This window comes from Myxine glutinosa, chromosome 1 (genome assembly GCF_964187855.1).
Source record: "Myxine glutinosa chromosome 1, kmMyxGlut1.1, whole genome shotgun sequence".
In the NCBI taxonomy this organism is placed as follows: Eukaryota; Metazoa; Chordata; class Myxini; order Myxiniformes; family Myxinidae; genus Myxine; species Myxine glutinosa.
The window spans coordinates 228,620,506-228,642,556 of record NC_136261.1 but is presented as its reverse complement, the minus strand read 5'-3'; the positions used below and the strand labels follow the sequence as shown (position 1 = coordinate 228,642,556).

The following is a 22,051-nucleotide window of genomic DNA, read 5'->3' as shown; positions in this document are numbered from 1 at the left end:
CACACACACACACACACACAAACGTATACACATACACACACACACATGCATGCACACACACACATTCACACATACACATACACACACACACGTATACACCTACACACACATACATACATGCATACATACATACACACATTCACAAACGTATACACCTACACACACACACACACACACACACACACACACACACACACACACACACACACACACACATGCCCCTACATTATGTTAAACCATTTCATTATTCACCTCTGGACTAACCTTTATACCTTTTGTGCCCGTGCGTTTCCTCGCCATCGTACCTGAGGATACTGCATGAAGAGGTAACCCTTTATGTCATTATACTTATAAAAACCCATAACAACTTGCTGTCTTTCCTTTCCTTATTATCCATTGACATTGACGAGGGATGGTGTCTGCTCCTCGCTGCATCTTTCTCATCCCTCCCCCTCTCTCTACCCCCATCTCTACATTAGAAACCCTATGCCTGCCAGCTTCCGGGGTGTACCAAGCGTTACACCGACCCCAGCTCCTTACGAAAGCACGTGAAGGCGCACGCGACACGTGCGGAGCCAGGTGCGCACAAGGTAAGTACTTTAACTGGACAACCTCTCTGATGATAAATCTCTCATGTGGCAGTACCTCAAGTAATTTTGATTGCTCACCCATGTTACAGAATGCATACCCGAGCCCACAAATTTGAAGCTTGACATTCCCAAAGTCATCATCTGTATTGGTTTTGTTTTCAATGCAATGACACAGCAAGACTAGTGTTTAATACACGAGGTCTCCTCAAAATGGTATCAAATCGAGATAATCTTCACCTATCGCTTAATTGTTTTTTCTTTTCCAATCTATAAGTACTTTCTATAATGAGATGGAAATGTCTTTTATTGTTAATTATATATAAAAAAAGAAAAGGAACCACCTTCAGAGGCCTTTTTTCCCCACAGAGCAGGGGTTGGCTTTTTTCGGGCACCGTGGTCCCCTTTTTTGGGCACCGTGGTCCCCTTTTATGGGCACCGTGGTCCCCTTTTTTGGGCACCGTGGTCCCCTTTTTTGGGCACCGTGGTCCCCTTTTATGGGCACCGTGGTCCCCTTTTATGGGCACCGTGGTCCCCTTTTATGGGCACCGTGGTCCCCTTTTTTGGGCACCGTGGTCCCCTTTTTTGGGCACCGTGGTCCCCTTTTTTGGGCACCGTGGTCCCCTTTTTTGGGCACCGTGGTCCCCTTTTTCAGGCACCGTGGTCCTCTTTTTCAGGCACCTTGGTCCCCTTTTTGAAGCAATGTTTTATGGTCGGATGCCCTTCCTGCCGCCAACCCTGTTGGTTGCCTCTTGCGACATGCAGGGAATTACCAGTGAACTGGTACTCAATTTGACGACCTCGGAAGGATGACAGGCTGAGTCAACCCCCCTGGCGTTAATTCAGTGATCGACTGCGATTTGAACCTAGGATCCGAGGATCCCAAGCCGGCATCCTAACCGCTAAGCCAACACCAGGCTATAAATTTATTGCCGACTTCTGGTGACATTCTGGTGTTTGCAGAGCCAAAAATCTGTTTTGCAGAGCTGGTCTTGGTTGAGAGAATGTCAGAAAGCTGCAACCAAGTAGTCTCAGCCAGAGCTTTGGCCGACTTCTGGTGACATTCAAGATCAGATATGTCTCCAAACATCCCCCATCATGCATTGCTTCCCGAAGCTCTGGCTGAGACTACTTGGTTGCAGCTTTCTGACATTCTCTCAACCAAGACCAGCTCTGCAAAACAGATTTTTGGGGGGAAACTTGTGAAAATTAAATATATACGTTAATATACAAATTGGCTCCTCTCATGCTTTTCTAGCTGAAAGCTCCCATCATTGAATTGAAAGATTCCCATTTGTAGCTCCCATTTAATGTTTTTTAAATATTTTTTTTGTTGTATTTAAGAGCACACTACCTCAAATTCCTAACAACTGTTAAGTTGATGTGGTAATAAAGTATTGAATCTTGAATAAAGCTGCATAAATGCAACCATGAAGCTGGCTACACAAGGTAAGCCCTTTGCTGTTTCAAACTCTTCCCAGAGTCCCTCCAGAGCTGTAAAGACATTTACACATGGTACACGCACAAACACAGTGTTACACACCCCCTGAGCTGCCGGACCGGTTCCACCGCTCCGCTTATTGGCGAGTCATCGGCAACAGCGTAGACAGAAAGATATCTCTCTCATTCCAAGGACCCTTTGAACGCCCTTTGTGTCACATGGTGGATGATGGTACTGCGTTAATCAATTTAATGCAAGTATTTATGGTGGAAGAAGAAATGCGGGCAAGGGGGTTAACAAGGAGAGATGCAGAAAATAGGGCAAAATGGAGAAGATTGTCATGGGGACCGCAAGGGTAACCCCCGCTCTAGCAGGGAAAATGGCCTTTAAAATGCATGTTGTTGTTGTTGTTGTATTTAAGTTGGACATAAACTGATTTTCATTTAAATTGGTCAGAAAAAAGTATTCAAATCATTTTGGCCCAAAAAAAAAAAAAATTAAATCATGGTTAAATCATGGTGGCAAAAATATTTTTATTGCAATTTTTAAATGAAATTAATTTTAAATTAGATCATGGTGGCAAAATCTTTTTTTTGTAATTTGTATAACAAACCCTGTATTCACCTTTATCTCTCTACATATCCTTTCTTGCTTGGTTCATGATTTGTTATTACTTCCCTAAGTGCTATTCTGCGATAACAGTTCATGTTTTGTTATGTTCTCTCTTTCAAAAGCCTCAAACCAATAAAATAGCACAACAACGACTTGTGTATACCGGCTTCATTGGAAACAAAACTCCAGAAGTCGTATGGAATTCTTCCCACAATTTGTTGCCTTTGCAGCTTTTCCAATTTGATGGATGCCAGATTATATCTTTAACAAACAACACCATTGTATGATTAACCAGATTATTTTTGCATCTGGTACTTTGCAAATTCAATTACCTGGTGGTGAATGCTGTTGTCATGTCTGTTTTGGAGTCATTGTGTAATGTATGAACCACTACCGTGTTGTATCTACTGGTTCGTCTTTCAGTCTGGGTAGCAGTTTCTTTATTACCCTCGCCAGAGGAGAGGGTATTGCATTTGAGTCCGTTTGTCTGTTCGTCTGTCTGTTTGTTTGTCTGTTTGTCCACACAGAATAAATATGATTTTCTCTGCAACCCTTGGTCCAATTGACAGCAAATTCTCACCATAGGTGCACCCCCACCTGCAGAATCTTTTTTGATAATTATGACGTCATAGGTCACGTGGTTCGACCGCCATCTTGGAAAAACCAAAAAACTTTGCACCTCTATATCTCCAAAAGCGCTGAATAGAAAAAATTGAGACATGGCTCATTGTAAAGAAATCTCCATGGGGAATAAAATGTGTTAATGATGTCATAGGTGCCTCCATTATGATGTCATAATTCGACAAGTACAAAACTTCATCCGATAAAGATGAAATTTCTTGAGCATAATCTAGGAATAAATTAGTTTAGAAAAAAAAATGATGACGTCATCGTTCACGTGGTTCGGCCGCCATATTTGTTTTAGCAAAAAGCCTTAAAAACCACTAAAAACACGTCCTGGCGAGGGTTTGCAATCTCTGATTGCTCTTTCTTGTTTGTCCTTGTCTTTTATTGTAGTGCTTTAGAAGTGTTTATGCCATCCGTTGTTTAAGGTCAGAGACTGTAGAGTGGGAAAGGGAAGGGGGGGGGGGTGACGGGGGACGAAAGACATTGAAATGAGCTCCGTCCGACCGACCGACCCATCATGTGTCCATGTACTTTAGTGTACGCAATATTTCAAAAACCGTTCAAGATTTACCTTTCATATTACACAGATCTTTTCTTAATACCATTTAAATGGTGGGGAAACTCGAGAATCAGCTCCTTGTTATTTTTAGTTTCAGTTTCATGATAAAGAGCAGTGGCGACTGTTTCAAATGGTAATCATGCGTGTTTGTGGTTTATAATATTTTTTACTTCTGGAAGGGGTGTTCCCACAAAACGCCATGCAAATATATTTATGCTCGTTAACACGTGTGTCCAAGGAAGAAAAAAGCCCTTGGGGAGGAGGGACATTATGGGTTTTAATATTGTTGTGAAATAACATTAATATTGTGCTATTATCATAGTTGTTATTACCTCCACCACCAAAAGTGGATGGAGGTTATGTTTTCACCCCTGTCTGTTTGTCTGTCCGTTTGTCTGTCCATTTGTCTGTGAACAAAATATCTCAAAAAGTTGTAGACGGATTCGGACGAAATTTGGCAGAGTTGTGGCGTATGTGACGAGGACGAAACTATTAGATTTTAGTGAAGATCCGGATTCGGATCCGGCTACTAGAATTTTAAAGTGATTCTTCACCATTGGGAGATAGGGCCAAAAACGATACATAGCAGGATATCTCAAAATGTTGTGGACGGATTGGACGAAACTTGGTGTACCGGTTGGGTGTCTGACAAGGACAAATAGATTCGATTTTGGTGAAGATCTGAATATGGATTCGGATATGAGAATTATTTAATTTGTTAAGTGATTCTTCACCATTGGGAGATATGGCCAAAAACGATACATAGCAGGATATCTCAAAAAGTTATGGATGGATTTGGACGAAACCTGTTGGACAGGTTGTGTGTGTGACAAGGAAGAATCGATTCAAGTTTGGTGAAGATCCGGATCCGGATCCAGCTAGTAGAATTTTTTAAGTGATTCTTCACCATGGAGTGATAATGGCCAACCAGGTGGAGGTATGCTCTCTACTGAGTGCCATTCTAGTTACTTTTGTTATTATAAGCGGCCTTGGAAAAATGCCATTATTAGCTATATTAACACGGATATACACCTTAGCCCTTGGGGAGTGTATGGGAGGTGGAAAGGGGGGGAGTGGAGGGAGTTGAATGATGTCACTATAACCTCCATCATGTGACCCTTAGTTTCTCAAGTTTGATTGAGATTGGATAAGTAACAACCGAATGTATCGCGATCAGACAGAGAGACACCAAATCATGATGATTGTTGTGGTTGCATTGGTGCTTTTATTTTAGAACTATAGCAATGCGACTGTGTCGCCAATATGCCTCCGCATAGTCCCACAACAGGTAGATTCCATCGTTCACTGTTCTAAAAATTAGGTGGGGTCATATATGGCCCCTAGGGCTCTATAGGGTTAAATCCCTTCAGCTCTTTTCAAGTATCACATTTTCATCAGCCATGGCAGGTTTCACATCGATCGGTGAAGCGGTTTCAGAGAAGGGAATTTTTAAATGTCGGCTTTCAAGCTAATATGGCTGCTAAAGCACATGACATATGACCTTTTAAAATGTACACTCTGCATATGTATGGGTAGGGGATCACGTTTGTGAAGTTTCGTGTCGATTGGATGAGGTTAGTTTTTCTATCCAAGATGGCTGCCAAACCACGTGACCGACGACATCATAATTATCATAAAAACATTCTACATCAGTGTCACTCCTACCCTGAAAGTTTCTTCTCAATTGGACATGTGGTTGCTGAGACAAACGAGGTTTAGCCCGTACTGTCGGATGGACAACCCGAAAACATAATGTCTCTGGCCACCCTCGGGGGCGGAGGCATAAAAAGATTATCATTGTATTTATATTGGTTTTTCACAATCATGTTTGTTCGAAAGGATTCATTTGGTATATTATTCAATTCTGGAACTTACACTCGTTAGTTTTATGAAAATATGTACATGTATATTAACATGATAAGTAGAACTGAAATTGATATGTATGTTTGTCCAAAATTGAAATGTAATCCTTATACCTCCAACAAACTCTATTATAAGCTGCGTATGGGAATGTGATCACATGACATGTCCCAGCTAGCCAACGATGCAGGAGCTGATGTGACTAACTGTCGGTACAGCTAGTACATGTAATGGTCACGTGACTGGAAGCTGTAACTGAACACCTTGGCAACCATTGTCAGACAATATTCCGACTGCATTGTTTCCAATAATACCCAAAACATTTGCATATCATCCACTTTGGTGTGATATATATTGAAATAGTTATCGGTTAAGTATAGCATGTAATTTTCATATGCCAGGTGTCTGTCTTTGCCGTTTTGTTAGAATTAAGTGGCACTAAAAGGTGACAGAAGCACCCACATGCCTCCCGCATTTTGTGAATGTAGAATTTATTAGGGGCAGGCAATGGTAAATCCTCAAGCATCTGTAGTCTGTTTAGCTACACTTAATGACTTTCCTATGTAATGGCACGACTCTGGCTTAAAACAGGACAACTCGTGCCAAAAATGCCAAGGGAAAAAATGGCTTGGCTTATCTCGAACTAAAATAAATCATCTATAACACATAGGTTAAATCCATTTCCCCAAGGAAGATGTTTTCATTTTGCATCCATGGTGTACGTCTGGAAGTATGACTTCGTCCCTGGCACTTTCACACCCTGGGGCTAGGCTAAACCCAGCTGGCCCTGCTGTATGCCTGCACTAGTACACACTGAGTTATGATGGCCAGTAAAAGCAAATATCAAAAATTGCAACCTCACAGCCTTTGCTAACACATCAAAAGGAATGTATCTCTCACCCTGACATTTATCTCTCAGTGTTGGCAGTCCAGGCAGAGAAACACATTGCTTTGCATAAACGTCATTTTGCCATATCTCTCAATGGTGAAGAATCACTAATATAAAAACTAGCAGAAATACCCGGCGTTGCCGGGCGGGGGAGGGGGTGGGGGAGGGGTGAAGGAGAGGGCAGGGGGGAAGGGGGGAGGACGGAGGGGAGGGGAGAGGGGGGAAGTTCAAGAAGGGGGAGAGCGGGGAAGGCAAGGCTGAGGGGGGAGGAGAGAGGGGAGGGGGGGAAGGGGGAGGGAGGGTTTGGGGGGGAAAGGGGAGGGGGGAGGCAGGAGAGGAAGGGGGTTCATTTATATGCTGGTGGGTGAATGTGGCGTTCATCACGTTTCTGTGTTGAGTGTGATGCCGATCAGGAAGAAGAAGAAGCCCTACTACCAACTTCGTACGCTTCCGGAATTGTTTGATTTATTTGTATTCAAATGTCTGGTGATTGTTTTGTATTATTTATGCGAATGTGTACTTGTATATAACTGTCATTAATTTTAAAAGGCTTAGGCACTATTTAGCGATTTATTTTTTAATTCCAAAAAAACGAACTTTTTTTTTTCAAAAAAAATAAATATATATTTGCCTAAAACACTCCCAGGCACTCACTGATGAACCTCTGAAAGTTTGACGAAGATCCGTTCAGCCATCTCTGAGAAAAATGTGGACACACAGACAGACATCTCTCTTATATCGTAGATTAAATAATTCTCATATCCGAATCCATATTCAGATCTTCACCAAAATCGAATCTATTTGTCCTAGTTTGAGCAGTCGCATTGAAGTGATCATTGCTGCAAGGGGTGGCAAATTTGCGAGTGCTTTGAGGCAACCACAAAATGTGGACTCACATCACATGTACACCACAGCAGGTGGAGGAGGAAGACTACCCCGTGATGAAAGTCATTACTTAGCCAGCTGTGTTTTTCCAGTAGTGAAACAGCAATTCTCCTGAGACTAACTCCTGAGACCCCTCAACCATTGTTGCCTTTACCTGGATTTGTACCACCACTTCTGGTCACTGTACTCAATTGTCCTCAGCACTGTTACTTCAATGACCTTACGTACATGCAAGCAAACAAGACAGTTGATTCAACATCTGCTCCGACGGATGACTCCCTCCATGATATAGCTCTCCCATGGATCAGTGCATCAGAATGGCATTTTTCAGAACATTCAATTCTGTCAGGAAATGAACCCAGCACCAGACAGAAGTGAGCACATTCTACTAACCCCGGATGCCCTATACATTCCTCCACTTCCCCCTTTTCCTACCCACCCTAATTTTACTCTAATCCTCTTATGACCTCCTTTTCTTCTCTCCACATGTGTAGGCAACAACTCCCATGGTCATATATTCTCTTTGCGAATCAATGTATCAAATATTAAATACTACAAACTCTTAACAACCTGTTTAAAACAAACCCGTTTTGAGTGCTCCAGAAGAATCAAATAGCAAAATATTTTACGTGTACAAGGACCGCTCATTAATCTTCATCGCAAACATGACATTTTACAAAATATACTGGACAAGGCACCAGGCAAAATCATTTCACACCTGCACTATAATCATGTGGAAGAGACAATACATCCCAGCATCTCTACAAATGAGAGTTAACTTTTTATGAAAACATTATGTAAAACGAGAACGGCACTCAGTAGAGAGCATACCTTCACCTGGTTGACCATATCACTCAATGCTGAAGAATCACTTAGAAATTCTACTAGCTGGATCCGGATCTTCACCAAAATTGAATCAATTATTCCTTGTCACATATACAACCTGTCCAACAAGTTTCGTCCAAATCCATCCATAACTTTTTGAGATATCCTGCTATGTATCGTTTTTGACCCTACATCCCAATGGTGAAGAATCACTTAAAAAATTCGAGTAGTCGGATCCCAATCCGGATCTTCACCAAAATCTAATCATTTCGTCCTTGTCACATACAGTCACGTGAAAAAGTAAGTACACCCCATGTAAAGTTTTGACTTTTTCAATATATTTCAACATACAGCTATTTGATCTTCATTTCAACAATATTGATAGATAAAGGTGATATAATATAACAAGTATCATGAAACATTTACATTTTGTAGTCCATTGTATAATTTAAATAAACATAAATGCAAATTTCGCATGTGGAAAAGTAAGTACACCCCTACATTTATCACTACTTGAAATACCTAAAATTAGAATCAGGTGCACCAGCTCAGGTGCAAATGATGAGAACATCGTTAGATAGGATCTTGGAGGAACCTGTCTTATTTAAACCTCAGGCATTTCGTTTGGTTTGCTCTTTGTTGTTGAAGTGTGCGGCGTCACCATGCCCAGATAAAAGAGCTTTCTGAGGCCTTCAGAAAGAAGGTTATAGATGCCTACGAGTCTGGGATGGGATTTAAAAAGATCTCCAAACAATTTGAAATCAATCACTCGACTGTCCGGAAGATCATCTACAAGTGGAGAAGATTCCAAACAACTGCCAACTTGTTCAGGCCAGGCCGCCCCAGCAAGTTCAGCCCGAGAGCAGACCGCAAGATGCTGAAAGAAGTCTCAAGAACCCCAGAATGTCATCACGGGACCTACAGGTAGCTCTTGCCACTGTTGAAGTCAAAGTGCACGAGTCTACCATTAGAAAGAGGCTGCACAAATTTGATGGACATGGGAGGTGTGCCTGGAAGAAACCTTTGCTGTCCAGAAAGAACATCAGGGCAAGACTAAAGTTTGCCAATGAACACCGAGGCAAAGACCAGCACTTCTGGAACAATGTGCTCTGGACAGATGAGTCAAAGGTAGAGCTATTTGGCCACAGTACCAGAAGACAAGTTTGGCGAAAACCAAAGACAGCATTTGACCACAAGATCCTGACACCAACTGCAAAGCATGGTGGTGGAAATATTATGGTTTGGGGCAGCTTTGCTGAGGGCCTGGGCAGCTCACCATCATATGATCCACTATGAATTCTTCATTGTACCAGAGGGTGCTTGAGGATAATGTGAGGCCATCTGTCGGAAAGTTGAAGCTCAACCGAAGGTGAACCTTGCAACATGACAATGACCCTAAACATACCAGTAAATCCACCAAGGAATTGCTGAAAAGAAAGAAATGGAAGGTTCTGGAATGGCCAAGTCAAAGCCCGGATCTAAATCCCATCGAGATGTTGTGGGGGGATTTGAAACGAGCTGTGCATGCAAGAAACCCCACAAACATCGCACAGCTGAAAGAATTCTGCATGGAGGAGTGGGCAAAAATTTCTCCCAGTCGATGTCAGAGACTGGTAGACAGTTATAAGACACGCCTACTTGAGGTTGTTTCTGCCAAAGGGGGCAATACCACCGATTAGAGCCAAGGGTGTACTTACTTTTTCCACATGCGAAATTTGCATTTATGTTTATTTAAATTATACAATGGACTACAAAATGTAAATGTTTCATGATATTTGTTATATTATATCACCTTTATCTATCAATATTGTTGAAATGAAGATCAAATAGCTGTATGTTGAAATATATTGAAAAAGTCAAAACTTTACATGGGGTGTACTTACTTTTTCACGTGACTGTACGCTACCTCTCTGCCAAATTTCGTCCGAATCCGTCCACAACTTTTTGAGATATTTTGTTCACAGGCAAACGGACAAGCAAACAGACAGGGGTGAAAACATAACCTCCATCCACCTTTGGTGGTGGAGGTAACTACTTTATCATGGTTTCACTGTGTATTCCACCCTGATTGATGTTCCATGTGAGCTGGAAAACAAAACTCACCTGGTGTTGTAATATAAATGTAACTATAACGCCACTCAGTAGAGCACATACTCCCACCGTGGGTGGCCGCTGCTGAGCCCTATCTTCCAACAAACAACAACAACATGCATTTTCAAGGCCATTTTCCCTGCTAGAGCGGGGGTTAGCCTTGCGGTCCCCATGACAATCTTCTCCATTTTGCCCTATTTTCTGCATCTCTCCTTGTTAACCCCCTTGCCCGCAATTCTTCTTCCACCATCTTTAGCCAAGTCTTTCTCGGTCTTCCCCGTCGCCTACTTCCTTCTACATTCATTTCCATCACTCTTCGCAACCAGTCACTTTCATCCTTCCTCAACACATGACCAAACCATCTCAACCTGTTCCACTTCACAGCATCAATCACAGGCTCTATTCCCATCATCTTTCGCAATTCATCATTTGTCTTCCTCTCTCTCAACGATACTCCGCACATCCGTCGAACCATTCGCATTTCCACCCTTTCCAACCTTCGTTGCTGCTCTACGTTCATTACCCATGTCTCGCTCCCATAAATCATAACACTTCTCACACATGCAGCATACACCTTTCCCTTCAGCTTCAACGACACTCCCCTCCTCATCAGCACGCCACTCAGTTCCCAAAACTTATCTTCCATGCACATTTCACTCTGGCAACCGTTGCCGAGTCTGATCCACCTTCTCCATTCAGCATGTCTCCAAGGTAGCAAAATGTTTTCACACCTTCCAGCTTCACGCCGTCTCCAAGATCCAACTCAACATTTCCTCCATCTGCAGCTCCCTCTGTGCACACCTTACATTTGAATGTAGCTGCCACACTGGTTAATGACCCTCTCAGACCACTACATTTTTTATGAACCCACTCAGCGCACATTGTACACTGAATGGAGTTCACTCCTACACCCTTCCGACACACAGCACATGGCCACTTCCCAGTTCTTTCCACCTCACCACATGCTTTACCACTTGCCATCACCTTCGTCTTTCCGATATTCACCTTCAGACCTTTTGTCTCCATACATTCCTTCCACGTGTTCATCTTTTCCTTCAGTCCATCCATACTTTCCGCAATCAACACCAGATCATCTGCATACAACAACTCCCACGGTAAACCCTCCTTTACGTTCTGAGCCAGCACCTCCATCACAGCTACAAATAGTAGTGGACTTAGTACCGACCCCTGATGCACTCCCACCTTCACCTCAAACTCACCACTGTTCCCGTCCTTCGTCCTTACAGCTGTGCGCGCTCTTTTGTACATTGCCATCACTACTCTGATCAACCATTCCTCCACTCCTAACTTCCTCAATGCCCATGTCAATACTTTGCGTGGAACCCGATCGAATGCTTTCTCCAGATCAACAAACCCAAGAAACAACTTCTTCCTCTTCTCCATGTACTTCTCCTGCAACTGCCTCACAATGAAAAGCGCGTCTGTCGTTCCTCTTCCTGGCATGAATCCAAACTGCATTTCGTCGATCTTCACTTTCTTCCTTATCCTCCTCTCCAACACCGTTTCCATTACCTTCATTCCATGTTCCAATAACTTTATCGCTCGGTACGAGCCACACTCCAGAGGGTCACCTTTCCCCTTGTATAGAGGAACGATGGTACTCAGTTCCCAATCCACTGGAATGCGGCCTTCTTTCACCACCAGATTACAGATCTCTGTCATTCTCTTCACACCCCAACTTCCTGCTGCCTTCAACATATCTCCCACAACTCCCGTCGGCCCTCCCGCTTTGCTACCCTTCATTGCTTTTATCGCTTCCTCAACTTCCTTCTCAGTTATCTTCTCTGCCGGTCCTAAAACTGGGTTACTCTCTATGTTGCCACCCCATTCATTCTCTGTATTCAACAGCATTTCCATATATCTTTTCCATCTTCCTTTAATTCCATCTGGGTCGACAACGATTTGTCCCACTTCATCCTTCAAGTAACTCACCCCCATCACATCACACCTCTCTTTCGCTATCTGCTTTGCAATCCTGAATACTGCTTTCTGACCCTCTTCCGAATCCAAGCGTTCTCCGAACATTTTCCAACATGCCTCCTGCGCCTTTGCTGCCTCTTTCTTTGCAGCCTTCCTGGCTGCCTTATAACTTTCATGCTCTGCTGTTTCTGCTCCCGTACCCTTCGCCTTCTGCCACTCCTTGAACTTCTTCCTCTTCTCGTCAATCCTCTTTCCAACTTCATCATCCCACCACCATGTTTCCGAGTGCCTCAGTGGTCCTTTTGTCCATCCACATACCTCACCAACAGTTCCCAACAGACTAGCTTTCATTGACATCCAACCACTTTCAAGCTCAACCACATCATCCTCGACCCTACTCAGCCTCTCTTTTAATGCCTCCCTTACTGTCACCTCTTTCAACCTCCACACCTTCATTCTCGGTTGGTACTTCACACGCTGAGCTCACCTCGCACCTTTCACCCTTATGTCGCAGACAACCAAGTGGTGCTGTGAAACAGCCTCCTCCCCCGGGATCACCTTTGCGTCCCGGAGGTGCCCCCTATCTCGCCTACGCACCATCAGGTAGTCAACAGTTGTCGTCGACCCACCTGACGTGTATGTAACAAGCTTATTATCCTCTTTCTGGAACTGAGTATTACAAATCAACAAATCAGCTCCATCAGCAAACTCCAAAATGCTTTCACCTTCTCCATTTCTCACACCATATCCGTAACCCCCATGAACTCCGTCAAAACCATCCATACTCCTTCCCACATGTCCATTTAGGTCTCCCCCTACCACAACAACTTCCTCATCTTTCACGTTTTCCATCAGCTTCTCTATCGCACACCAGAACTTGTCCTTCTCTTCATCGCTTCGACCAACCTGCGGAGCATATCCCGAGATGACGTTCACCAAGAGCTTTCCAATCATCATTTTCACCATCATCAACCTATCACTCACTCTAGTCACACTCACCATACTGTCTACAAACCCCTCAGAAAACAGGACACCAACACCATTCACGCCCTCCGGGCACCCTTGCCACACAAACTTGTATTTCTGTCCCTGCCTACCCTTCACCATTCTCACACCACTTCCCTTCCATCTCGTCTCTTGCACACAACATATGTCCAGTCTTCTTCTGACCAATACTTCCACCACTTTTCCTGTTCTCCCTGTCATTGTCCCTACATTCCATGTCCCAAACCTCAGAAACCGATCTCCACTTCGGGCTGTACCCTGCCCACATGTAGTTGTAATTGTCATGGTTCTCTTTTTGAGGCAATGTTTTTATGGCCGGATGCCCTTCCTGACGCCAACCCTCTTAGTCGCCTCTTACGACACGCAGGGATACGGCGTACCTATTCTTATCCAGGGTACACACTGGGAAACGTTTAAAACATGGAAATTCTGGGGGGTGGGGGGGGGGGGGCGGCGTCAGCATCACGGCTGCGGTTTAAACATATTTAAATAAATATTTAAACAAAACCATGGAAAACAATCTGGGAAAAGTCTCTAAGTGAGAACGTGGATTTGAGAAAGCAGGAGCAGAGGTGAAAGAAAAACGAGATATAGGGGGCGGGCACAAGTCGAGACCAGGAGGCCGCACGAGACACCAGGCCGCACGAGGCGCGAACAAAGAAACGACTAATTACACACAAATTTGCAACAACTACAAAACCAAAACCAAATAGAAACACACAATAACACATACACAACAAAATACGCAGCGGAAATTTGACAAAGAAACGAACGGGAAAACACTCAAACTTTGATGCCGTGGAGAGATCGAAGCAAGCCCCGTCGCTCGAGGGACCGGAAGCGGCCGAGAATGAGAATGTGCGAGAATGAGCCCTATCTTCCAATGGTAAAAAATCCTTCAAAAAATTCCTGGATCGGGAATAATATCCTGAGCTTCACCAAAAACTAATCAATCAATTCCTTATCCCAAGGGCAATCATCCCACCAAGTTTCATCCAAATCCGTTCTGAACTTTTCCAGATATCTTGTTCACAAACACATGAACACACGAACATACGAACACACACACGGACTGACACGATCGAATGTATTGCTCCCTGGCGGGAGTAATTATGGTCGAAACAAGCTTCAGCTTGATCATCATGGTGACTTTGCGGCCTTGGTTTCATGACTTGGACATGGCATAACAATGCTCATGGCACACTCTGAAAACATACACCACAAAACAACAAAATATAAAATTCAGTCAAATAAAAAGATAACTAATTCAATAAACTTCATTAAAATTAAATATTATAGACCATCAGCTTGATGGAATGGAGTACTGCTCTGCTCTCTGGGCTGGCTCCCCTGCCTCACACATTGATCACTTGCCGCCATGGAAACCAAGGCCTTAAAGATTATTGTAATCTCCCACGATGAAGCTGAGTCTTTGGGTCTATCACTTCGCTACCGCAGACAGATCTGTGGTCTCCTTGTCTTCTACCTCCTCCTTTCTCGTCTTGCTTCCCTCTACTCTTTCCGTGCCCCACGTCATTGCAGAGCACACACTGTCCACCTTCAACCCTCTTCTGGTTAAACGACCTAAATCCAGGATCACTGCTCACCTCTACTCATTCAATACTCTTTTGTCCCGTCTGTGGAACCAACTTCACACTCACTTCAATCTCATTCTTCCCTCCAGGTCTTCAAGACAGCTGCTCACCATCATCTCATATTGGTCCCAATCCAAAATCATGATATTGTCTACCCTTGTTAACTCCTCTCACAATCCCTCGTAGTCCTTCCAGATTTCCAGTTTTCCCTCCTGAGAGTTTCCTGCACTGCAGCCAATACCAGGAATATAATTAAAGTCTCAATTTTATAGCCAGTCCACTCTGGAGAGAGAACATCTACGGATACATGTTTTGCGATTGTTGGCCCTCGTCAGCGTGGAGCAGAAGTTCTTCCCCAGAGTGAACTGGTGAAGCCCTACAAGACATTAAGGCAAGATCAGAATAAAGAAGAAGAATACTTTATTGGGCCTAACGTTTTGGGAGCAATAATTGTTAGGGGTTCCTCAGAAGTAATGAAGAAACGGTAAATTATGTTGTGATTCAAATTTTGGGATTGAGAAGGGGCTGAGGGAAGGGAAGTAAAACTTGGCTCGGCATATTGGGCTTCCAGATCGTGCCGAGTCTGCCTGGGGTTGGTTATTGGCCTGCGGTGTTTGCATAGTTGTCTTCGTAGGGCTTGGTATTTTTTTTTTTTTTTGTATACAAGATCGAGGTTCGTGTAAGAGCTAACATTTATCACAAAAAACAAACGGACACATAAAACATATAATAAAGGGGGCGGGAGACAAGATGGGGAGGGAGGGGGAAGCACACAAGTACAACATTTGAGAACAGGGACATCAGGAGATCTGTGGGAGGGAGAGGGGTTGGGGGAGGAGGTATGGGAAGGGGGGGGGGGGGTGGGAGAGGTATAAACACATGGACACTGCTGGAACTTCCAGGAAAGAAGTCGGTATTTCAAAAAAGTGGATCTGGGGTGAATTAACGGGGGTAGAAAAGATCAAGGTTTTGGAAGGTGGTAGATAAAAGATGGTGGTAAACAGCTGTTTTGAAGACTTGGAGGGAGGAGTGGGATTGAAGAGAGTGAGGGAGTTTGCTCCAGAGGTGGGAGAAAAGAGGAATGAAGGAGTGAAGTTGAATAGAGAGTCTTGATTTTGGCAGTTTAACCATAAGAGGGTTGCTGGCAGATCTTGTGCGACCTGTAGGAGTATTTGGGGGACAGAGCACAGACAGAGCTGAGGTGGCTAGGCTGGAGAGGAGTCGGTAGAAGACAGAAAGACCACCAAACTGCCTGCAGTGAGTGAGTGAAAGGCCCTCACAATCAGCTTCATCGTGGGAGATTCCAATGATTCTGAAAGCGTTGGTTTCAACAGCGTGAAGACGAGCTAGGTGTGAGGCAGGAGCACCAGCCCAGAGGGGAGAGCAGTATTCCATTGAGCTGCGGATGAAAGCCTTGTATGTGGTGAGGAGCTCGGGTGTGCCAAGGAAGGATTTCGCACGACAGAGGATGCCGAGTCGGCGACTGGCTTTAGAGGCCAGCTTGGAAATGTGGTTTTCCCAGGAAAGATCATGGCAGATAGTGAGACCCAAAAGCTTGAGTGACAGAACTTCTTGGAGAGGATCCTTGAGAAAGTAGATGGGAGGGTTGTCCAGACTGTCTTTTCGGAGAGACATAGTGAGAGTGTGAGATTTGTCAGGATTGAAAGACATGTTCCACTTGTTTGCCCAGTCTGTGATTTTGTCCAGGTCTGCAGAGAGTGAGGAGGCTGCAGACTGCCGATCTGAGGTATGAGGAATGGAGCGACAGAGAGTAGAGTCATCAGCAAAGAGATAGAGAGGATTTTCAAGAGAGTCAGAGAGATCATTGATGAAGACCAGAAAAAGCACAGGGCCCAGAACACTGCCTTGGGGAACTCCAGCCTGAACAGGAAGGGGAGATTAGTAAGGGAAACATATGAAAATCTGTTAACTAAATTGTTACCAAAAAATTTCTTCACCAATATGTTTGTAAAGGTGTGTAATAACATGTGTTAAAATGTTGAAGGTCAACTCCCGTGGGAAACCCAGAAAAAAAGCTGTTGAATTCGGGTACCGAAAAGTTATTTTCGAGAATTTTTATTTTTTTAAATCGGCCCTTAAGTAACTTATGAGGGGTCAAATAAGGGTTTTTCATGATTCTGAGTTGATTGTTAACATTTCTATTTCACCACAGACACTCCTTTGTGGAAAAATAATTTCTAAATATATCTCATTTTCTACTTTGCAGGACATGGAGTCTAGCAATATGGATGAAGACGTTACTCCACCTGTGCTCAATTGCTTCATCTGTGCACGCTCGGATACACCAGCTGAAAGGCTCATACAGGCAACTCCAAAGGGATACTCAACTTTATTGAAACAAGCAGAAACTGTCGAAAATGTTACTGTTGTGGAACGTATGAAGGAGGCTCAAAAGGAAGGAAAACTGAGGTACCACCAGAAGTGTAAAAATGATCTGTACAACAACTTTGTTGCAACCACCAAGAAGTCAGCTCAAGCATCAAAGGCAGAGAAAGAGTCATCAAAGTTGAAGAGAAGACGCACTACTTGTGAGTTCAGTTCATCAACTGGCTGCAGTTCTAGAAGATCACAGTCAGTTGACCTCCTGTATAAGGATGTATGCATTCTTTGCAACCAACCAGCCCAGCTCTACAAAAATAATCCAGCACAAGCTAGAAAGAAATACAGAGTGCCAGATAATTTGACTGCAGATACACTGAAGGCAAGCTTGCTGAAGACAGCACGGAGTCGCGGGGATGACTGGGGCACTGAAGTCACTGGACGCCTGGAAGGGATCAACGACTTGGTAGCAGAAGAAACACTGTACCATTTGCGATGCAAACTTATGTTTGCGAGAGGTGACAGTTTGTCCAAGACTGATGAGGAAGGAAAAAGGAAGAGAGGACAGAGGAGTATTGATGAGGAGCGAGAGGCAGTTTTTATTGAATTCTGCGAATGGTTAGACTCAGAATTAGAGCATGGGGTAATGAACATGGACCAAGTCCATGAAAAGCTGCAGGAGTTTGATCAGTCACCAGAGAAGAGCCTTTCTTATTCAAAGCATTGGCTAAAGATAAAACTTCTAGAGAAATACGAAGACACCTTGTATTTCACAAAACAGGAAAGAAGGGCAGATGTACTCTGTCTCAAAGATGGCACCGACAATATTCTGCGAGGGCATCATGCTAATCTTGACCATGGAGATGAGAAGACTCAGATCATAAAGACGGCACTCAAGTTCATATCCAATGATATTGCCTTGATTGATTTAGGTCCAAAGTCATACCCCACCACACACAGTATGACTGACATCGATAGTCAGCTGACACTTGTTCCTGCAAGTCTTGAGACCGATTGTCAAGACAGACGAAAGAGTTGCCGTTTGGGGGCAGAATTTTATTAAGGCCTGTCGACCTCGGTCTGGAGTATTGCCACACCAAATGGGGCTTGCCATACAACTTGATCATAGATTTGGGTCATGGAGAAGGTGGCTGATGGGAAGATGGGAGCCAGACACTCAGACCCAGTAGTGCCAGTGTTTGAGCAAAGGTTTGAAGAAACCTTCAAACGACTCGCAAAAGGAGCAAGAACACCTGCACTCTGGGTGGAGTACCACCACATGGTAGATGTGATCAAGGTCTTTATCAGAACCAAGCGACTTGCAGACCACAATGGGCATCTGTCCTGCATTGTTACCAAGATGCTTCACATCTTTGCCGCTGCAGGCCATCATCAGTATGCCAAGGGCGCACGGCTGTACTGTCAACTCATGAAGGAACTAGAAACTTTGCCTGCTTACAAAGACACCTTAGAACGTCTCACTGCCCACGGGAACCACGTTGTCCGTTACTCAAGTCATGAGTGGTCCGGCACATGGTGTGACATTTGCATTGAGCAGACATTAATGAAGGCAGCCAAGTCACAAGGTGGACTGAGCAGAGGAAGAATGAGAAACAGTTTTTCTGGCCACAAATGCTGGGTGCTCACCCTCAGTCACCTGTCTGATGTCAACCGGCGGATGGAGGAGGACGTCAGTAAACATGTTCCAGTCCACAGAGACCTTGCCAAGACACAGATGAAGCGAGATGCAGAGGCAGTTGAACTTGTCCTAAAATGGTTTGAGGAGATCAAGCCATTCGACAACGATAGAGACAAGGAGTTGCTCGTGTCTTTCTCAACAGGATTCCTGCAGCAAACAAACTAAGCTACCTGCAGACCCGGGACTGGATCCTTCTACAGAGCATGTCTCTGAACCCCAGTGACTATGGATGGACAATAGGTGTGCATGGGTATGAGCCAGTTCCAACACTGGACCCCACGGCTCCTGAGGAGCTATTGCAGTTCACGAGCTGTAATTGTCATGGAGATTGCAGCAACCGGCGATGCAGCTGCAAGAAGAATGGGGTCACGTGCATCTCGGCCTGTGGAGTCTGTAATGGCATTACATGCAGAAACTGCAGTCATGATGTTGTTGAGTCTGAAGAAGACATAGACAATGACTGTTGAAACTTCTGACATTGTGAATGAGAAATAACTCTTGAGTATTACATATGTATGTGAAATAAAAGCTACTTTGTGTGTAAATGTAAAAGTGAAAATATAAATGTTAACAATCAACTCAGAATCATGAAAAACCCTTATTTGACCCCTCATAAGTTACTTAAGGGCCGATTTAAAAAAAATAAAAATTCTCGAAAATAATTTTTCGGTACCCGAATTCAACAGCTTTTTTTCTGGGTTTCCCACGGGAGTTGAACTTCAACATTTTAACATATGTTATTACACACCTTTACAAACATATTGGTGAAGAAATTTTTTGGTAACAATTTAGTTAACAGATTTGTGAAATATCTCATAAAATGCCCTTACTAGATGAGAGAAATCCATTCAGGGCCACACGTGACTACAACCAGAGAGATAGTCCGCAAGCCATGCGTGGAGCTTTCCATGGATACCATAGGACGAGAGTTTGGTGAGCAGAGCGGGGTGCCAGTAAACCAGGTTGATGTCAACATGCCTGTTTTTCGACCGATTAATCTGACCACCATGCCTCAATAACCTCGCAGCCTGCCTTGGAGCAAGCCATCCCCATGACTGTGGTTTGGCTTCGTTCAGAGTGCAGAGTGCAGAGTGTGGTTGTGTGTGGGGATGGTGGAGAATTGGTAATTTCTGGCTTCCACGCTTTGGTGTTCAGCCAGTCTGATAGTGGGAAAGTCATGACAGGGGATGTTATAGACCACCTGAGATCAGTCCTGTCTGCCCACCTTGTCTTTCAGTTTTGACAGTAATGTCTGAAGTCGTGTTGGATTTATTGGCAATGCGGATATCGTGGGGCTGTAGCAGGTGATTATCAAGTTCAGATGCTCTTCTAATGGAGGAGACTATGACTGTATCCGTTGGCGTTGTTGTCTTAACAAGCCTTGGCTTTACCTTTTGATAGCATGTCTTGATGAACTGTTGGGATAGTGGTTGACTCGCAATTGTTGGACTCTTTGGATTCCGGTGTGCCATTCTACACAACTACCATAGCACGGATTAGTAGTGCTTTCACACAGCTCATCTTGTGACACAAAAGGTGGCTGCTGTTGTAGTCGAGTATCTTGTCCATGTGTGTGGGCTTGCGGTGCACTGTTATGCCAATTCGGCCATCACGTTTTTGGGAGAGTAAGACATTTATGAATACCAGTGAACCTACCTTCCTTTTCAACCTCACAAGTAAATTGGAGTTTAGGTGGACGTGGAACCTTTCCAATTGGTTAGCCTTAATGTCCACAAATGCGTCGTCTACATACCATATCCATAACTTGGGTTTGTGCTCTTCAATTAGGGTGGTGTCTTCAAAGGCTTGCATGACTCGTTCTGCTATGAGGACTATTGTTGGTGAGCCTTTTCTATGCCTCTGCCCCTATTCTTGGTGATACACTGTCCAGTCAAATAGGAAGTATGTTGAGTTCATGCTCAGGCTCACCAATGACATGATCTGTGCTGAGCCTAGTTTGCTGTTCACTGCTAGCTTTGTGTCTTTGTTGATGTATCGCTATGAGGTTGCTTTTGGCAGTCATGTTGATATCGATGTGAACGATGAGGCGACATCAAAGGAGTCTATCAAGTCATATTCCTGCAGGTAGATATCCTTGACTGTCCTGATAAAGTCATTTGCATTGTGTATGATCCGCAGTGAGTTGTAGGATAGGTTTTTCAAGCGCTGGAATAGGTGCTTTGCTAGACTAGTACACCCGCTAACTACGGGAGGAGCAGAAAGGATCACTCCTCTTTGGGGTATATAGATTACAGTCAATCTCTGGTCGGGTCTCAAAAACATTGGGTGTGTGTTCATTTACCAAAGTTTCTTGTGGAGAGATCGCCAAGTGGCTTAAGCATTCGAGCACGCACTCCATTCAAAACCGTTAAGGAACGGCTGGCTTGGCAAGCGCTAGCTAGCTGCTTGGTAAATGAGCACACCCCTGGCTTCCTGTCTGTCAGTTTCGTGTCAAACAGAAGGAGCGAGTTTCAAAAGTTCGCTACGAAAAATGTCACGGTAGTGGCAGAAATGGTCATGTTATTAACCCAACATTTGTGGGTTATAGCCGGCGAAGCCGGTGTTGTGAATGAACGCGTACGTATTATGTTGAAAAGCCAGATTTTGCTGGATCCCTTGAGAATTTCGAAGCTTTGACGCACCAAATCGCTCAATGGAGGGCGCCATCTTGCGGATGCGGAAGTATGCATAACAAATTGAAAAAAGTTCAATAGGAGTTTGTTTCACCCGTCTTTTTTTGATTCACAATCTGATGCACCTCTAATTTGTAATTAAAATACTTTAAGACCAACCTCGGCCCACACGGGCCTGGTTATCTTCAACGAAAATCGTCACCAAACACCGGAACCAATGAGATTCGAGCATTTGAAAAAATATTTCAAAAACCAAATCACTCGACGGAAGTTGCCATCTTCCGGATGCGGAAGTATGCATAAAAAAATTGCGAAAAAGTTCAGTAGGAGTTTGTTTCACCCGTCTTTGTTTGATTCACAATCTTATGCACCTCTAATTTGTAATTAAAATACTTTAAGACCAACCTCGTTCCCCGGGCCCACACGGGCCCTGGTTATCTTCAACGAAAATCGTCACCAATT

The 22,051-nt window shown here is 44.0% G+C and overlaps 1 protein-coding gene across 1 annotated transcript in view; it reads left to right on the top strand.

Moving 5' to 3' along the window:
* The window catches only part of GLIS1 (GLIS family zinc finger 1), a 247,379-nt gene extending 246,468 nt beyond the window's left edge, over positions 1-911 (top strand). Inside the window, exon 3 of the mRNA XM_068130592.2 lies at positions 480-911. Within this exon, the coding sequence (XP_067986693.2) occupies positions 480-620 (141 nt within the window). The 3' untranslated portion in view covers positions 621-911. The remainder of the gene's footprint in view (positions 1-479) is intronic.
* Positions 912-22,051: the final 21,140 nt, after the last annotated feature.